General features: G+C 36.6%; 1 protein-coding gene across 1 annotated transcript in view; it reads left to right on the forward strand.

Moving 5' to 3' along the window:
* Positions 1–21,197, forward strand: part of LOC124613165 — a 178,832-nt gene that overhangs the window by 57,025 nt on the left and 100,610 nt on the right. Inside the window, exons 11-12 of the mRNA XM_047141795.1 lie at positions 2,227–3,414; positions 4,139–5,342. Coding sequence (XP_046997751.1) covers positions 2,227–3,414; positions 4,139–5,342 — 2,392 coding nt within the window. The remainder of the gene's footprint in view (positions 1–2,226; positions 3,415–4,138; positions 5,343–21,197) is intronic.

The raw sequence follows: 21,197 nt of genomic DNA on the forward strand, positions 1-21,197 counted from the left end.
TATTAAAGGGCTTCTTCCACAAAAGCTAGCAAAGTTTTCATTCCTTTTTGTGTGTGTATCAATAGCTTAACAAAAGAACAAGAAGTTAGTTTTAAGGAGACTAGGTCTTATTAACCCTCAAGTTGGGCGTGGTGGTTTTCGTAACGTGAGCAGGCATGTGGCGCACATTGTACACATGTAAAGAATAGCTGCCTTTCTGTTACCGAGTTAAACATGTATGAGCTAAATCGCTGTCTAATTAAACAATAATAAAATAAACCTTCTATCACATCACACTGTTGCTGCAGACAGGTGTTAACCCATAGTAATGACCCACTCAAAACATTAGACAGCGCAGTTGAGTCAGATCCCTGCCAACCAGTTATTTGATTATTATTCTCATAGTTAACTGACTTATTGTGGAACTGTGCTGATAGCCCAAAATCAGGGTCATTTTCTTGTAGGGATAATAAATTTTTTTCTCAACTAGCATGTTATTTATTTTATATTACTGCTGCTGATTTGGATGTATGGCAACACAACTTATTACTGTGTTAGCTGAAGCAATAATGAAGGAAAAGAGAAGGGCTCGCAATTTTAAAATAACAGTGGAATGGTACAAATCAATATTATTTGTGACTGGTGCACCTTATACACAGGCATGCCTGCTCATGGGTTAATAGTAATGTGCGTGTAGTAAAAGTCCAGTAAATGCTGACTGTTGGCTATGAAGAAGGAAAGAATATTATTACATCTGGCAACACTTCGTTAACATTTCCTCTTTATTGAGCCTGTAATGCAGCATAATGTATGTAATTTATGCCCCTCTGCTGCAAGTGGCACATAAACATAAAAGCATTTTGCAGTCTTGCTTGTTATGAAAAATTGATGACATGGGAAGAACCACTATTTGACAGTTTAGTGAGATACAAATTGTTTAATGTCTCCCTCTTGATATAAAACTGATATTGAAGTTACATTTGTACACACACAGCACTTCATGCTTTACTATATTACAACACTGCTCAAATATTGACTACTGACTTTGTACATTGATGAACTTAGCAGGGTTCAATGTGCCTGTACATTTCCATCTGTTAGATCCTTTGAAATACAGTTGTATCATTAAGTATGGTGTAAAAAATATTCATTTCAGATGGTGCCTACTTTGGGTGAGATGCAAGAGCAATTTTCCATGTTAGTCCTATGTAAAGGCTGTTTTCTCTGAATGAAATGCAATGTTACTGAATTGATGTAGGGAAGTCTTAGAGGAGATAAAAATAATGGAAGGAGTAAAGTTAAAACTCACTGTGTGGTTCATGTGTTTGCAGTCAACAGGCATATAAAAAAGGACTGAAAACATTTACGAGCAGAAGATAATGCCCTTCTTCAGAAAAAGTGATGCCTGGGCATTATAGTCAGATGAGATAGTGTAGTCATGCTTTTGTGTGTGTGTGTGTGTGTGTGTGTGTGTGTGTGTGTGTGTGTGTGTGTGTGCGCGAGGGGGGGGGGGGGTCGAATTAGTATTGTACCTCCCATAAATATTGACATTGCTGATACACTAGCAGACAGTAACAATTTAATTCATAAAACATTTATTAACACACTCACAGTTCTTAACAAATAATCAGGGGAATACAGATAACCATTTGCCATATTGTGCAGGTGTTGCAAGTCAATAAGCACCTAAAAATGATTGGAGATAGAGTTGAACTTTTGGACATTGTCCTTCTTGAAAGTGAACTAACCCCCCACCCTCTCTTACCTTCATCATGTATGTATTGTTTAATAGTGTAACAAAAACATTGTCTAGATTGTAAATAATACTTATTTACTCTGGTAAACAGTTTCAGTCAACTATAACCATCTTCAGACCACTAACTCCTCTTTGATGTGTAGAATTAGTACACAAAACTCTTGTACATACCAAGAGCTACCAACCAATCAACCAGTTGTTATTGGCCTGAAAATGGTCATGTTTGAATGAAACTGGTTAGCAGAGTAAATAAATATTAGTTGTGATCTAGACTGACTGTTCATTATAGTGCGTAAGAGTAACTGTTCTTCCAGTATGACTTCAAAAATTATTATTATTATTATTATTATTATGTTTAACAGCTAAATTGCATTTTCTGTATATGTCTGGAAAAAAACAATAAATTTAATTGTAAAGTTCCATCTTTATTGTAAGAAATGAAATCTAACAAATCATATCAGATGTAAAATTTCGAATCTTGCATGTTTCAGGCGCTTGATTCATACATCAATCGAATAAAAGAACAACTGAAGCAAAATTTCAACACATCCCCCTTACTTGCTGTCAAACCTAAGATAAAACAGCCCCGTGTCCAGACTGAACAAATCTCCAAGCATATTTTGGGTAGAACTAAGGAAAAGTCAGAACCATGTAAACAGACTGAACGAAAATCCAACCAGGTGTTGGACAAAGTTGAATATGAATCCCCACTAGATGATAGTTCTCAAAAGTCAATATCAAATGGCCTAAGCACTGAGATTCCAACTGTGATTTCAGAACAGACAGCTAACTCTGTAAAATTTCTGCCAGAAGACACTAATAGCATCACATTCAGGGAAGCACACACTTCTGAAGATGATAACCATCAGGATGATATTGTTTCTGTCTCAGGCTCTTATGAGAGGACAGAGGGTCCTGACTCCACTGAAGATTATATATCTCAAGAGAAAAATAGCTACTCCAAGAACAAGAATGCCATCATAAAGACATCTTCCATGAAGGAAATCAGTTCCTTAAGCTCAGAACAGCAATGTTCAGGTTATGTAAAACACACAAAAAGTGAGCAGTCTTTTTCAGCAAGAGCCTTGAATGATGGAGTGTCCATAATTCCTACCATGCTTGCCTCAGGCGATGATTTTGTTGAAGAGGACAGAGAGATTTCTGAAATTTTGGTGAACAGCACTTTTGATATGATTAATGCAGAAGTTTCATCAACACAGCAATGTAAGGGTTCTAAAAATGACTACACACAAGAGTCTTGTGCTTCCTCATCCTTCAAGCCTCTTGAGAACTCATCTGAAGCTAAGTCAAATAACTTGTTCTCAGAGAGGTCAGACAGTTCTCTCAATAATGTTGTCCCCCACAGGACTGTCTCAAAATCATGTACATCAGCTACTATAAATGAAGAATTATCTGAAATTGAAGAGACATCCGTGAGTATGCAACAGATATCAGACACCACAGAAGTGCAGAAAGCTTCATCAGCTGATAGTATACAACATGAAATTTCAGAAAAATCGGACTTAGAATCTGAGAATGTAGTAAATGTTACAGATTTAGTGTATGCACCACAAAATGTAGGTGATACATTCTGTATCCTTACATCTGACATAAAAGCAATGAATGCATCACCTAGTATTTTGGCAGCTGGAGAAGAAAAAGGAGAGGATTCTACACAGGTGAGTTTTCACAAAATTGCTCTGCTGGTTTTGCTTTGTGTGTTCATTCTAGAAAGCCAAAGATCTAATACACTTAATTCAAGCAAGGAATTTGTTGCAAGTATTCAGCTCATAGTTGATGTAAGTAATAATACAGACTGTGTTTTTCATTCCTGCTGAATAGTGCCCATATAGCTGTATAATTAATTACATTTGAGAAATATTAAAAAATTGATACAGTCACAACTTAGTTCCCAGCATCTATTTGTCAGTCAGGTCGCTATTCATAAATTGAATGTTAACTTGATGAATGGAAACATTAGCTTCCAGCCATTAAAATGAGAGCTTGAGAAGGAATAATACCCACATTTAAAATAGCATTGAATCTCTAACTTATGGGATTTGTATGAGTGTGTCATCAGAATACAGTTGTGGAAAAGGAAAAGTGAAACTATACAACACTAGTCATGAAGGATAGGAAAAATCATTTCAGCCCCTGGATTCTTAGAGAGAGATGATAAAAGATTATGTTATCTTCGGGGTATCCAATCCACTTTTCATTAATTAATTGCATTTTGTTTCACCTATATACATCGTATTATTTCGCATCAGCTGTTATGCAAATCAATAATAGTAAACACGTAAAAATTTTCCTTAGCTACGAACACAATAATTCAGTAGAACACATTTTCCCTTATTGAAATGTTGTTATTGTTAATTGTGTTTTTACAATTTTTTTTAACAGGAACTGCTATTATCTACAGAAAGTCGGAATCAACCATCAGAGAAAGAACTATCTGAGGAATCTGTATTGAATGTCTATTCACATACCAATCAGGGCAGAGATGGGATAGAGTTCTGCCACAGTGCAGATGATAGCATCTGCACGGAGAGCCATCCTGTGTCTGTGCAGTTGAGCTCAACATTTGTTGTTGAGCATGAGGAGCATACACCAGAAGCCCAAACAGTAGAGCAGTCTAAAATAACTGTTGGCTCTGAAAAGAATGATAGGATGCAAAAACTAAAGCTTGTTGACAGCATTACTGAATCAATAATGCTGCAACTTCTGAAGGACTCATTTGTATCACCTGACATTAAACTGAAAGAATGCGGAGAAGTACCAGATGGTAATGCATCAAGAGAAACAGTTTTATCATATGCACATAAATTCAGTGAGACCACCAAGCCAGAGGTTGGTGTAATAAGTGAAATTCAATGTGATTCAAGAACTGTTATCCTAGATGAAGCTGAGAAGCAAGAGAATCTTGCCATTGAAAAAGAACCTCACACAATAAATGATATCTGCATTGGCAATACTACTTTCATCATTGATGAGTCTAGTAAGTCTGAGAAAAATACTTCAGTACTGGTGGATGAGATGCTAAATCACTTCCTAGAAAATGCTACCAGTGATGTACTTACCATATACAATGCAAAAATATCAAACTCTGACAGACTGTGTGTGCCTTCTGAAGATTGTAAACAAAGCCCATCTATCGAAATATTGGAATCACGCGATAATAGTGATCTTAGTCCACTAGATCGTGATTCTATTTGCAAGCCCTCAGAAATTATAAATGTCACATTGCAAAATAATAATACCCATCTCTCAGTTGATGATATGATAAATAATGATGTAGTGAAAGACTCATTTCACAACTCGAAAAAAATTAATGTTATAGAAAATGAAATGCAAGATATGATATCATTTACTTCCCCTGATAGTAGAAAAGTTCAAGAACTTTCTGTGGAAGATGTATTGAAGCCTTTTTCGGAACATTCTACTTGTGAGAAATTGATGACAAGAACTGATCGCGAACAACCACATGAAAACAGAAGTGATGATGTCTCTTCAGGAAGCCTCATTACAGATGAAGGCGACAGTCTACTGCACCATGGACTTACAACAGCAGATGAAGTGGTGATGTCTGAGGAACATCTGGCAAATGGTAAGCAATTCCTTCCATAATTTCTCTGTGCTGATGGTACCTGTATTAGTAGAAGTGGCAGTAGTACTCACACCAATTATTGCACTCTTCTCATTCTCTCACTTCATCTCTTGTCATTTTCAGAGGATACAATAAATGCATCTGAAGGTCGAATTGCTATATAATTCTGCTGCTCAAAGGTAACTTATGGAAGGAAGTATTTCACGTTTTCGTGAATCTGACTTGCATGCATCTGTTCAATGTGGTATTAACAGTGCCATTCATCACGCCAGTCAGCCGTTCTAGTCGCCCATTATCTCTTCTGTTAATAGGCATGAATACCTGCGTTGTATTTCCATTGACCCAGTAACATGCAAGTCTATGACTAATAGGATTAGTTTCTGTGACTGACATTTTCTCACAAAATTTGGCTTATCATATAGCAGTGCACGGCACCAACTTTTAGTTGTTTCTTGCTTAATATCACATGGTAGTTTGAAATTTTTTCTGGTTACTTGAGTCTTAATTTTGCCATGATTTCCATATACTCACTGATTCTTTGAGTGAGATGAATTTGTAATGCATATAAAACTCTATGTACCTAAATAACTCTGTTTTTTCGTTTTGACATCTTGCATACATTGATTCTGTGTGTTTATGCTTTCTTGTATGCTTCAGTTGTTAGTGTAAATTCGAAACCTAATTTAAAGGCTATTAAAGTTCCCAATTTTTAAATGTTTTACAGTGAAACTAAATTTCAGAACACTATTATCATGCATGTTTACATTAAAAAGACCAAAAGTTATTGAAATTCTGCCTATAGACAGTTTTAAATGGTCAACAATAATGTATTCCATTATATACTTGTACACTATTGACAGTAACTCATTTGCTGTCTGATTTTGTCCTCTAACCTAATGTCACAACCATTTTGACTTTGAACAGTAGTACTGTATCAAAGCTGGGTTGGTCACTAATCAAAAAGTCGTGTTTCAAAAATATAATGACTTCATTGCTCATAATATGACGTGTTATGGACTAAGAGCAACATGTCATACAAAGATATAAAATTTACAAGATGATTCTGTAATAGTCATAAGCAGACTTTAATCTTGTAGTTATACTTTCTCTTATGCATTACGCAAAAGCATGTAATATCAGCCTCAGTCTTTGAATATTCACCCATGTGTAATTGAGACCAAATACTGAAAACTAACACATGAATACATAGTTAAAACTGCATGCACAATGTAGTAGGCGGCTGACAGAGAGAATGTGTGATGAATCAGAGAGTGAGTGTGTGTGTGTGTGTGTGTGTGTGTGTGTGTGTTATTATTATTATTATTATTTTACAGTAAAGGGCAAAACAGTGCTCCAGCAGTTCTTATTTTCAGACATAGTTCTCATGACATGAACGATAAATTATATCGAACAGTAAGAAGAGCTCTGAAATTTCATATGTCAAGTAATGATACAGAAAATAGCCTAACTTTACAGGTACAGGATAAGTAATAACAGAGGGTCTAAAAACATGCACTTGAACTGCCATAAATCTGTTTTTCTTAACCTGTCACAGTAAGTAAAGACAACAGAGAATGTTGTGTGAAATGGTATTTGGAATTGCTATTCATCTTGATTCCAAATAGAGAGAGATCCTCTAGGAGAGTAATAAAAAAATAAAAATAAACGAAATTCCAATTGTGAGGATCAGTCTGTAAGTGGGTGGACTAATATTTAATTGAAAGAGCTTTGATTCATTCAGAATGTAAAAAACTAGGAAAAAGTTGGATTTATAAGTAGTGTGGCAATCAAAGAAACATGGTAAAGCAAAATCGACAGTGAAAATGCATAATCAATAAGACCAGAAGTAAGACAAACAGCAGCAATAGAGCAGAAAACGTGAAAATGAAGAAAGATTCGACGTATAAAATAAACAATACAAAGATAAGAAGAATAAAGAATTCGGAAAAAATATCAGAAAACTATTTTTTAAGATATGCAATACTTTATTTTCTCATGAGACAATATTCAGCTGCTCAGACAATTTTTAGTCGATAACTTACCATTTTACTTGAACATTGCATAACTGTAGCTCACAGAGTATAGAAATAAGTATCACGAAAACATAGTTAGTGCTACAACTGTCAGTGTAAGAATTTTTATTTCCTTTCTATGTGGCACGCATGAATAAAAGTTTGAGTACAGTTTATTGTTCTTGTAAATATTGAGTCTGATATACAAAAAATATTAGCAGCAGAGATTTTGTTTTATGTATCATTGACCGTAGCATTTTTATAATGATAAATATAAGAACAAGTTAAGTTTAACTCTATTTTGTCACTAGATAAGATTATGAGGATTCCATGGTTGTATTCTGTGCTATAAAACAGCTACCGACCACTAGCTTGATGACACTTTTCATAACACATTTAATATTTTCTATCATTATCAGTTTCAAACATTTATTTCATCATCAGATGGCTGGATTGTATTTAGGGGGCAAACTGTTAATCAGATTTCGAATGCTTGGTGTACTGGCTTTCTAAGTATTCAATAGCTGATTAACAGTCCCTCTATACAAACACGCTCAATATTTCTCATATAGTATGTAACTTTATTTATCATCTTGTATTATATGACAATTCTAAACTTCGCACAAGAGTTGAAAAGTTGCAGATAACGTATTTGGAAGTGCCCATTCCCAGTAAATACTAGAATGTCTCTCTACAACTCGATGTAAATGGCAAAAGTGCTTTTTCGTTCTAAGTCATCAGAAAAATTTGTTTCATATCTTGATGCAAGGAAATGATTGTATATTACAATGTATACCTCTTTCCCATCATGCACTTTCCACCTAAGGAAGCTATAAGCCAATCATTTCTGATCTTCCTTACAGTATCTTCTGTTCCATGTGAGTTACTGTTTGCTTGCTTTTACACTGTTTACGTACCTGAATGCAACCACTATCATTGTCTCTAAGATTACAGGTCACCTAGTATCATATTTTCTTATGGTTATTTTGTCCCTCACCCACACTCTTCTGCACAGGCCTCCTGTCTTGTTTCTTATTTTCCCTGTTGTTAAATTTCTCTACTGTTGTAATTTTTGTGATTTGTCATTGTCTTTGTGACCAGTATTTGAAGTGAAGTCTATACTAATGCTTTCATTCTCCGTCTGGCCATCTTCATTTGTTGTTCTTGTCATCATTGTCGTCGTTGTCATCATCATCATCATCATCATCATCATTATTTCAGTCTCATCATTGCCTTTATCTTAACTTTCACTTAAAAATACCATCCAGCCGTCTTATTGTCTCATGAGTTCCAACCCACCTTCTTAACTCTTCTAATAATTTCTGTCGCTTCTTTGTTCTCCAGAGAAAGAAGCCTATAAGCTTGAAAGGCAAGTTACTGGAACATGTGTTGTTCAATAAATGAGTACTTTTATCAAGTAAGCTGCCATTTCTGCTTTATTGGTGGATTCATATGCTTAATGTGTAAAGTTCTATACTGATTTTTTATCTTATTTGTTTATTTATCATTTTCTTAATATTTAAAATAAGATACATCTAAAGCTAAGCTCATTTAGTGTCCTGTAATTTTTAAAGTTCCCTGTGAGTCCAGACTTTGCTTTGCGAATTGCCTAAAGATGAAAGCTTGAATCATTTCATGTTCTGTTTCAGCAGGAGGATTTTCAGTATACATTCTTCTACATAAAAACTGGCCACTGCAAGAGGCTAACTCAGAATCGTTCATTTAAGGTGCAAGTAAAGCTGTCTGTCCTTCAGAATTCTAAGCCAGGCCACCTGCACAGTCTGGTAACATTGTAGGATGTGGAAGTTTCTGGAGGATGTATTGCCTTCTATTCAAGCTATTACAGTGCCATATATGTTTACGGTCAACTGGTAAACGTCATATGGTGTAGACACAAGGTTGCTAGTTCGACTCCACTCCTTCATTTATCCTTTAATCCGCATTTGGCTATTTGCTAAACTTATCAGTCTGATGGAACTTCAGAGATAATTTACACCACTTTCAAACCTACCATAACAGCAAAATGTCCAGAAACATTTCCATGGTAGAGCACATGGCTGCATCAAGATCAGAAAAATTTATGGGCGAGAGTTTTCTTGCGCTACAGCAGCCACCCACAACAGGCTGCCTGATGCTAGGCATCACCACATAGAGTACATTTCTGCTCACATTGATAAGGATAAAATTGTTTATTATTGTAGTTAGATTTTCCACATGAAATAACTTCAATAAACTAACACTGTGCAGTAACACAACAAGTACAGATTCTATGAGTATATTTGTCAATTATCATTTTCTTATTGGTAGTCATGGTATGTGTCTTAAAGTTACTTATTGGATTTTGCATATTTGCAACTTATGAGTTTTGTTTAAGTGTTATAACATAGTCACAAATGGAAAAAGGGCTAACATTGGCAGCACATTGTTCGCTTTGATTTTAAGGCACTGGAGATAGTCTGTAACATTCGTATCATGTGTGAGGTAAGAACTATTAGGCAAACAACATCAGAAAAGAATTTTCATATGTCAGAAAAGATGGTCCTGGCATGAATGATTTTCATCATTCAGGAAGTCTCGATAACAGACATACATGATGAACTGTGACCATTTAATCTTTGTGTGACTTTTGTATTCAATAGCTAAAGTTCAGAAGTTAGATGTACGGATGTTCTAATTGAAAGCAAGAAAAAGCAAAAGGATGACTATTACTGCATGTTTGCATCATTAAGCATTCTTGTGCAGTATTGTTACTGATGACAGGTTATGTTGCCTTTAGGTTAACTTCTTAAGAAGAAATTAATGGCTGAGCCCTAACAAGAGGCAAACACTTGAGCAAAGGGCAGTGTGAACAGGGAATATTTTGCATCTAATGGCACAAAAACGGTGTCGTGCACTATAAACTCCTCCCATGTGTGTTATTTGTAGCAGCTGGTATTTGTTGGCAACAACTGAGACACTTTCCGGTCGCAATGTAAGAAAAACGACCTACGATACTGCATCAAGTTTTGTTTCTACGTGTTTATGCACTCTGCTGATTTCAAAAACAAATTTATCCAGGTGTTTGGGGAATCATCCCTCATGCTCTTATTCTTCTGATCTTGTGTCCTTGAATGTTTATCCTTCACACTCCTTATTGAACAACTGGATGAAATTGCACTTTGGACCAGGCTTGACGAAGTCTTTAATGCAGAACCTGTAGGTTTCTAGTGGTGGGTTCAAAATGGCTCTAAGCACTATGGGACTTAACATCTGAGGTCATCAGTCCCCTGGACTTAGAACTACTTAAACCTAACTAGTCTAAGGACATCACACATATCCATGCCCGAGGCAGGATTCGAACCTGCGACCATAGCAGCAACATGGTTCCGGACTGAAGGTGGGGAATTGGTAAGCTAACTTAGCATTGTCAGACTGTTTCAGGTAATCTGAAAGAATGTATTTTTGAATATTAATTTCTCTCTTACATTTATGTTGTCTTCATTAACTAATGAAAAAGTTGTATTAAAATACACACTTCTTACTTAATACAAATGACTTACAACTTGCCACTATAATCTTATGACAAAATCTATTTTAACAAAGCAAAGTATCTATAACTTGAGCATGCCTAGATTGGCATGAATTAGTAAGAAGATATCAATTTTGGACTTCAAAACAGTCTGTCTTTGCATTCCATCCTACGTCATACTCTCATAGTATTGAAATGGGGCATTTCATCATTAAAATAGTGTGTTGACTAAAACAAAAAATTACGTTGCCACAAGCAGAAAAACATATTACCAAGTTTTCAGTATCACACATTTCTTGCCATTCCACAATGTGGTACTGGAATTAGTGGGAAAACTTATGATGGAGAAGTTTTTTTAAGATTTCCTAGTTGGTTCATGACCTGGCTCTCTGTTGCTCTGTTGGAAAAATCTGGCCTGCACCAAGATTGGAATTGAGTTCTAACATGGCCAACACTTTGGAACAGAACTCCGTTATGTCAAAGCTAGTGAAGAACTGCTACATTCACCTGTACTTTATTGCCCCAGCGATGGCTAGATCATACCAGTTGCAATGCAAAGGACGCAATTAGTTGCAGTTTCCGTGTGGAACAACCTTCTTGGGGTCAAAACCAAAAATTAATAATCTGATGTCAAACTACGACAGTCACCCAAAATATTCATTGGAAATGACAAGAAAGTGTCAAGCTAATTTAGCAGCGTAATTCTGTTTCTTCCAGGAAGTAACTTGACTATCATAGAATTTTCAAACATGTTGAGGGTTGTTGTCAAGTTCCTGTTATACTACCAACAACGGGAATATTTCTACAGCTGATGAGCTCCTTCAGTGCCCCAAAGGAATGGTGACCGATGGTAGGAATACCAGAAGTTTAAGCCAGTGGGTTTCATTTCCATTTCGGTAACTAGGCTTAGGGGCTAATGCATACTTACTAACAATTCATGGATGCTCCAACTGCAAACAAAAAACTATAAATCAGTAACTGTCACAATTCTTTTTCATTTTCTGTATGAGTCATACTGAAAACTGAAAAGCCTGTCTACCAGATGTGATTCACAATTTAGGGTCATCTCTGATGGCTATACTGTAAACATTTTAGGTGGGGAAATACATCTTTTGATAATTGAGACTTCACAAAATGTTTCTAAGATCACTGTCATTGGGGCCACCCTCAAAACAGAAGAACGCAAATCAAAAAAACAACACAACATTGATTGCAAAATGTGTACTTCCACTAAAAGACTTTGCAAGCTATGATTAACAAAGTAGGAAATCAAGAATGTCTACTGTGCGAGGAAACCATATCCAGTGACTGAAAAACCTGTGAAGAAAATGAAACTGGTGAATGTATGCAGATGAGGCTCAATTCCAGCTTCTGCTAACATAAAAGGAGGAGCAGTTGTTATCAGAATATGAAACAACAAACACAAAACACTGACAGTAATGTCAAGAGTGAGTCATCTGTAAGAAAAACTATAATTCAATCTGCAGATACCGAAAGAACTAGAAGTATCATAATGATTACAGTATAACTGCTGCCAATGCTTTACCAATAAAAGTCAAAAGTGCCTAATTGAAGAGCTATTCAACTTGCATTATGCTAAAGACAGAGAGAACCCTAAAAAACCGTATGTTCACAAAGCTGAGACCCTGATGGTTTCCTACGAACGACACCTCTGGCCTACCACAACATTCATGTGAGAATTTTTGAGGTGTGATATGACTGCATAAATGGGTGGACTGTTTGAGAATTTGTATAGACTATGCATAAACTGCTGATTCATTATTCATAACTACCACTACTTTTAACAGTGGTCATTGCTAGCTGGATTATAGCACATATATGCATCAGAGAGTGACACCTGTTTATTCAAATAACTGTTGCTCAGTATATTTCAGATCACTGAAAGTAGGATTTCAGCAAGTTGATTACTTAACTTACTGTAACATATAGAACCTGTGTGGTAATGATTGTCATTTCATTTGCGTAGTGGATGGTAAAATTTCTTGTGCAATTATCTCCAGAGTGAATTTAATTCCCCCAACAATGAACAACTCTGTTGTCATTTTTGCATCATTAGCAGCTCATGAATTGAGGATTATTGTAGTTAAGTCGGATTATTCATAGTGATGACAAATACAAGAGATGTAATTTCAAATTGATCTTGAGATGTATTTTACATACAGCAGTGCATGGTTCAACTGCAGAGTTAGCAATGTTTAACCTGTCATACTTAATTTACAGAATGGTATGCATAAAAAACTATTGTTGTTGTGGTCTTCAATCTGAAGGCTAGTTTGATGCAGCTCTCTATGCTACTCTATCCTGTGCAAGCATCTTCTCTGTAAATTATTGCTACAGTCCACATCTACATCTACATAGATAGTCTGCAAGCCACCGAACGGTGTGTGGTGGAGGATAGCCTGTACCATTACTAGTAATTTCCTTCCCAGTTTCACTTGCAAATAGAGCGAAGGAAAAACAACTGTTTATGTGCCTCCATAGGAGCCCTAATTTCTTATATATCTTATCCATTTGAACGTGCTTACTATACTCAACTCTTACCTCCCTCTGCACCTTTTAGCCACCAGTACTAAAATTATGATTTATTTGTTGATGTCTCAGAATGTTTCCTATCAGCCGATCCCTTGGTTTAGTCAAATTATGTCCCAAATTCCTTTCTCCCCAATTCTGTTCGGTACGTTCTCATTAGTTATGTGGTCTACCAATCTGTCATTCGCCATTCTTCTGTAACACTACATTTCGAAAGCCTCTATTCTCTTCTTGTCCACACTGCTTATCATCCACATTTTGCTTTCGTTCAAGGCTACATTCCAGACAAATGCTTTCAGAAAATACTCCCTGACACTTAAGTTTATATTCAGCGTTAACAAATTTCTCTTCTTCAGAAATGTTTCTCTTGCCATTGCCATTCTACATTCTATATCTCCTCCAAATTGGTCATCAGCAGTTATTTTGCTGCCGAAACAGCAAAACTCATCTGCTATGTGTAGTGTCTCAGTTCCTACTCTAATTCCTTCAACATTGCCTAATTTAGCTACATCCCATTACCCTTGTTTAAATGTTAATCTTATATCTTCCTTTCAAGACACTATCCATTCTGTTCAACTGCACTTCCAAGTCCTTTGCTGTCTTCAACAGAATTAAAATCTTCATTTACATCTACATAAATACTCTGCAAACTACTGTACGATGCATGGCGAAGAGTACCCTGTACCCCACTAGTCATCAGCAAGCCTCAAATGTTTTTTTTCTTCACGCTATGCTTGAATTCCTTCTCCAAATCTGTCTTTGGCCTCCTTTACTGCTTGCTTAGTGTACAGATTGAATAATGTTGGGGTCAGACTTCAGCCCTGTCTAACTTCCTCCTCAACCACTGCTCCCTTTTCATGCCGCTTGACTCTTTAAAATATCTGTCTGGTATCTGTACAAGTAGTCCCTGTATTTTATCCCTGCTGCATTTAGAATTCTAAAGAGTATATTACAGTCAACATTATGGTTACCTGACATTGTCAGCAGAAGTGCAATCTCTGATTATGACAAATGTAATCTCCATGTGACAGAAGTTTGTATAGCCATTAGAACATCTGTCACACTGTAATTACATCACAGTATATTACTCAAGGTTTGAACGACAAACTGGAGATGATGCCCAGGCATATTGTGTCAATCAAATAATTCCTTTTGCTAAACATTTTAATAAGGCTGAAATTAATGCTCAGTTAATGGCACCATTTATACGTGTACCATTCAGATTTTAGTTCAAAAGAACAGTCACCCTTACATAACTCTGGACTGGAATGAGACAGATGGTTCAGATTTGGTCCACCAGTGTATTGGACCTCTATGTAAGATGACTTTTAACCATTTGAAAAATCATGTTCGTTTAGATTTTACATGCAAAAAGCACGTTTTTCTGGCAGGTTTTTGAAGCATGCCGCTTCTATACTTTAAACTTATACGAATAAATTCAAACTTTGCGTGAAGGTAGATAAATGGATAAATTCAAAGCACAATGTTATATGTCCAATAATCTTTACCATCGTCGAGATATGATGGCTTAAAGGCAAGCTAAAAAATAGAGGGAAACATTCCACGCAGGAAAAATATATCTAAAAACAAAGATGATGTGACTTACCATACGAAAGCACTGGCAGGTCGATAGACACACAAACAAACTCAATCATACACACAAAATTCTAGCTTTCGCAACCAATGGTTGCTTCATCAGGAAAGAGGGAAGGAGAGGGAAAGACGAAAGGATGTGGGTTTTAAGGGAGAGGGTAAGGAGTCATTCCAATCCCGGGAGCGGAAAGACTTACCTTGGGGGAGAAAAGGACAGGTATACACTCGCACACACACCCATATCCAACCACACAGACACAGACAGACATTTGTAAAGGCAAAGAGATTCGGCAGAGATGTCAGTCGAGGCTGCCGAATCTCTTTGCCTTTACAAATGTCTGCTTGTGTCTGTGTATGTGTGGTTGGATATGGGTGTGTGTGCGAGTGTATACCTGTCCTTTTCTCCCCCAAGGTAAGTCTTTCCGCTCCCGGGATTGGAATGACTCCTTACCCTCTCCCTTAAAACCCACATCCTTTCGTCTTTCCTTCTCCTTCCCTCTTTCCTGATGAAGCAACCATCGGTTGCGAAAGCTAGAATTTTGTGTGTATGATTGTGTTTGTTTGTGTGTCTATCGACCTGCCAGCGCTTTCGTATGGTAAGTCACATCATCTTTGTTTGAGAGAGAGATTGATTTTACGCATGCCACGTCCATGTTTCAGACTTGTGCAAATCTGTTCAAATTTGTAAGAAGGTAGACAATTACATGTAATTAATGGTCATCCTATTGTTTTGTAAAAGCAACGTGGTTCAAAAGAGAATAAAAAAGCCTATGTCAGATCAATCGTCGCCAAAGTCAACAACAGTGTTCTAATCGCAAAATTATGACACAGTAAAGGTTATGAACCAGAATAAAAAAATGCTCCTATTGTACCACAGAAATATGTTCTGGATGGAGTTAGGAATTTAAAAGAAAGGAACCAGCTTTTCGACTTATCCACTTCCCCAGTGCTTTGAGCTCTCTTGGGCCCCCACTGTTACATCTATGGCGAGGGGTGTAAGAACAAATAGAGGCAACTTTATGTGCTTCAAGTGAGTGGGATGCATCTACAATAGGAAGTGTTCGGGAGTGAGGGTACATCTTTAATAGAATTATCCCAGAGTTGGGCTACAAGCATTCTAAACTTTAGTGACACACTGTCTCAAAATGCACTACATGACAAATGCCATGTTGGATGACATGATAGCACATTTAATGTTATATGAAATGACATCACATATCGTGTTACTTTACTTCACATGCTGCATTATATTACATAACATGGGTACTAACACTGACAAGTAAAAAAGTGGAAATATGTCAAAATGTTTTGATTTAAATGTCTTTGAAACTGCCAAGTAAGTGTGAAAGTTAGTTCCCTTCTTTTACACACCTAACTGCGCCCAGAACATATTCGCCACCCCCCCCCCCCCCCTTTATTTTCCTTCTATGATAAAAACATTTTTTGTTCTGGTTACATAGACCAATAACTAGTTTCACCAATTTTAATTGCCATCTTCAGATCATTTACATACATCAACCATTATGTCACTTCATGTCCACAGCTAGATGACAGTGCACTGCCCAGAGTGACACAGTGGTTGATGTATGTGGATGACCTGAAGGTGCCAATTAAAATAGCTGAACCTAGTTGCCTATGTATGAAATTAACTGCAATTTGAGCTAGTAAAACTTCTCAAACAAGAATATTATGTTTTTTTCTAATGAACATTGTCAAAATCGTCCTCTAAATCTACAAATGCTATGAACGTAGATTTGCCTATATTGTAAGATAAATTGTGGGTCAAGTATTGCCTCGTGTATTCCTACAGTTCTCTGGAACCCAAACTGATCTTTCCCAAGGTCATCTCCTACCAGTTTTTCCATTCTTCTGTAAAGAATTCATATTAGTAGTTTGCAGCCATGACTTCTGAAACTGAAAGTTTAGTAATTTTCGCACCTACCACACCTGTCCCAGGAAAAGTTTTATAGTTCAAAATATGGCTCCAAAATTGGTCTTACCATTACAGAATCAATTTCAAACTTTCCTCTGTCTCCATGTTTCTTCCAGATTTACAGCCTTCTTTTACAATTCTTCAGTCAAATGTTTAAACCATTAGAAGCGCAAAAATTGTACTAAAGCAAAAAGATAAAGTGTGAAACAAGCAGATTTTATGTGCAGTTTCTTGGTAATAAACACACAGCAGTTTTCATCATCAAGTTCCCACATCAGAAATGTTGTAAAAGGCAGGGAGCTCTGTGTTTCCACCCAACAGTCAAGAACTAAATTAAAGTCAAACTGCAAGCACTCTAGGAAATGTGTTGACAATCTCCCCTTCTCTGTTTGGTTAACCTCTTGTTACCTTTAATTCTCTCTGCTTATGTATGCTGCAAATAGAAAAACTAATTTGGGAGGCGCTTTTCACATTTCTTTACAAACCACAAGCAGGAGTTATGTTGTGGTCATTGTGAGTAGATGATACTAACATCTGTATGAACAAAATGGTGTGGGTACTCAGTGAATAAGTTGGTATTATGCTGTATAATTGCTTTAGTGGTGGCACAAAAAGTGTAGCAGTGATTACTTGAGTAAAGGTAGCTTGGTGGTGTCAACACTTCTTATGAGCATCAACTCTTGATTAAGCTCTACCTGTTTTCTCCTGGTCCCCATCCAACATCCACAGTGCACCTACCATGCTACACTGCCTCATGTTTCCTTCAAGAACAAGCAGGAAGTGGAACCAAAAACTCCTAACACTTGAAGGGAATCATGTTGTGAATTGAACATAAGCTATGGAGTGCACAATGTATTCCTTTTAAAGTGATGTCATCATTTTCTTGTTTTACAGGTAGAGAATGCAATGCAATGTCAAATGACAGTTATATCCACCACCAACATTAATGATTCCTCCACCATTGCCATTTAATGATTGCTTTGATATTCTTAATGCAAGCTGTGCACTGTTGTTATGAATAATAAGATAAAAGCTTATGTCTACAAGAGCAAAGTTTTGCTATAGCCCTGAGCTGTATAGCTTCTGGCAAGTATACATTTGACTGTAACAAGACATTCTAGAGCTTCTACAGGTTGACAAATGAATAAGTAAACATATACATATTAATTCTGTAATGATGCAAACTGTTGAGTGTTAATTTCCGAGAAATTGCAAATAAAACTTTTATAACATTGTACATTGTAGTGTGAGTAGAAAATTAAATTTAAATTGTCCTGTGTACCTGCATTATGTACTTATTCTGAAGTTAAGTCCAGCTCATACTTACAGACCATAGCTATAATTTTTCATGAAATAAGTGCTTTCTTCAAACAATACTACTTAACACAGTTTGCATCACACTTTTATTTCAACTGTTTTAGTACTAATTTTGCACATGTAATAATTCTTTATGCACCTCGTATCGTAAATAATATTTTTATGTATTATACAACAGGCCAAACATTGCTCACCATGCAGTTAAATCATGCATCACTGTTTGCAAAGTATATCACAAGATCAATCTGAAAATGATGTCTCTTGTATTTGTCATCACTGTGAATAACCTGACTTAACTAAAATAGTCCTCAATTAATGAGCTGCTAGTGATACAAAAATGACAACATAATTGTTCATTGTTGTGGTAATTCATTTTGCTGATAACTTCATAACAAATTGTGCCATCCTTTATGCAACTGAAATGACAGTCACTACACAAGTTCTGTATGTTACAGTAATTTGAATAAACAGGCTTTGCTCTCTGATAATATGTGTCATAATCGAGCTAACAGTGACCCTGTAGCATTAGCTATATATCATGATTCAGCAGCTTATGGATAGTATATACTTATTCTAGAGTAATCTAGCCATCTATGCTCTGATACAACAACATGATAATTCTCATATGAATGTCGTGATAAGCTAGATACGTCATTTGTATGAAACCATCAAGAACTAAATAGCACTGACTGTGAAGAACTGCTTAGAAAATTAGCACCATGCTCAGCTTGGAGAAACTATTGGTATTTTGAGTTCTCTCTGTCTTAAGCATACTGCACACTGGAAAATTATTCGGCATGGGAGTTTTTCACTTGTATTGACAAGGCATGAGCAGCAGTTATATTGCAATCATTATGTGTAGATGATACTTGTCGTTCTTTCCTTATTCGTAGACTGACTTATAGTTTTGCTTAAGGATGATTTATTCTAGATATTACAGTCTGCGTCTTAGGTTCGTGTTACACATTTCGATGACAATTGCTTCTCCTTTCATGTTAGCAGAAACTGGAATTGAACATCCGCTGGTTTCATTTTTCTTCACAGCTTTTTGAGCTCCCCTTTTTTGATATTTGGTTTTGGTTTACGTGTATTTGATTTTGAACTTTGTTATTCATAGCTTATGAAGTCCTTCTGTGGAAGTTCGCCTTTTGCAATCAATGCTGTGTTTTATGTTCCTCTACTTTGAGGGTACTGTCAGTGACAGTTATCTTAAATCTATAATTATCAACAGATGTGTTACCTCATAATGTTTACAGTGTAACTACTGTAGATGATCCTTAAATCTGAATACCATCTAGTGAATGAACTTTTCAGTTTTCAGTATGCTGACAGGGTGTCTACGACCCGGGAGATCCGGGAAAAAGCCGGGAATTTTTTCATCCGGGAGAAAACCAGGAAAAACCCGGGAATTTTTTAGAATTCCGGGAATCTATTATTGTTTTAGTTTTCAGTTAAATTTTTGTGATTTTGACTGGTAAGAATCAATACTCCAACAAAGGATATTACTGTATCCCGCTTCTGCAGAATAACACTGCAGCAACAAAACATGAACGAGGGGAAAAATGAACAAAAATAAAACGTAAGTCTCAAAGGAAATGCGCCATATACAACAGCAAAACATAGTGCTCATACAAGCGTCTGCCAACAGCAAAGTGTGTCAAATGCTTCAGGAGGACTATGCATTGCTTCCTAACAACAAATTGCCTCCGATGAGCGTGACATCACAGCTGTTTACATTAGATTCCTTTGAGCAGTTGCGGGCGGGTTCTTGTGCATGCGCAGTTGAGTCGCGTATGAGTAATACCTTCTCCCGCTTCTGGCTACGGATGTGTGGCTGGGCGCCACTACCTAATATTGCCCCGGTTCGGAAATGTCGTAGATCCGGGGCTGATGCACAGAGCAGTCTGAGCTGTAGTGGGGAGGTGACCCGTGACCCGTGTTTACGCTTAGTGATTTTGCTGTTTCCTCTTCATTTATTGCTCTCACATTAAATGAAAACGAAACGGATTTCTGCGGCCGGGAGCTATCAAATGAATTAAAAAAACGTTCGCATGTTTACGGAAGGCTAAAATTTTCTCCACCTTTCTGACAGTCAAGCGTTAATCGCCTTGCAGAATAGTTAAGTTATTTTTGTCGGTTTGCTAAATAGATTTGACTTTTAGTAATCTTTAGCGATGAGGCAGTCAATTTATTTGAAACGAAGTGTTTAATTTCACACTGTTGGTTAGTTTCAACTGTTCGCTGCATTTCAGGTGCACGTTTTCCGTTTTCTAGCTCGCATGGCATTATGCTATAATAAAGAACCAAACATGAGACAATACAGTAGTGGTAGTCGAGAAAATTTACATCCGAATCTGGACATACAAATGTGCACTTCAAGCCGAATTATGCATTTTAGTATGGTTCACGAAATTCCGATACTCTTGAAGTATCCTCTGATGTCTTGTTTCTTTTGTGACATAGCGCAAAATCTTTTAATGTTTTACACGTACGAACATACGAGCTTCCTCCGTCATCGTAGCTGCGCAAGAACTGGGGCGCCTGTTATCTGGCGCTCTCCGACAACTGCTGAAACGAAGCAGTTTCTAACACGTCACGGGAAAATATTGCAAATGGTGGTTTGAAAAGCGTTACTTTTTGAAAGTAAATTTCCTTTTACAGAAGATGAAGTATGTGCGAGAGTGTATGATGAATTTCTTAAATCACAGAGCGTTTGACTCTCAATTAAAAATCAACTCTTTGAGGACAACCAGCTAGAAAAATTTCGAGCCCAGAAGATCAGAAATTTACGTCGTTATTAAAAATTTTACTGGCACATTTGTGTGATACAACTCAAAGTGTAACATGCGCAAAAAAGATCAACATTATATGTGGAAGCTTAGCTTCTCTTGCAGCTTATTAATCTTTGAGACCACGATTATATGTGAAAGCTTTGTTTTTCT

The sequence above is a fragment of the Schistocerca americana genome, chromosome 4 (assembly GCF_021461395.2).
Source record: "Schistocerca americana isolate TAMUIC-IGC-003095 chromosome 4, iqSchAmer2.1, whole genome shotgun sequence".
In the NCBI taxonomy this organism is placed as follows: Eukaryota; Metazoa; Arthropoda; class Insecta; order Orthoptera; family Acrididae; genus Schistocerca; species Schistocerca americana.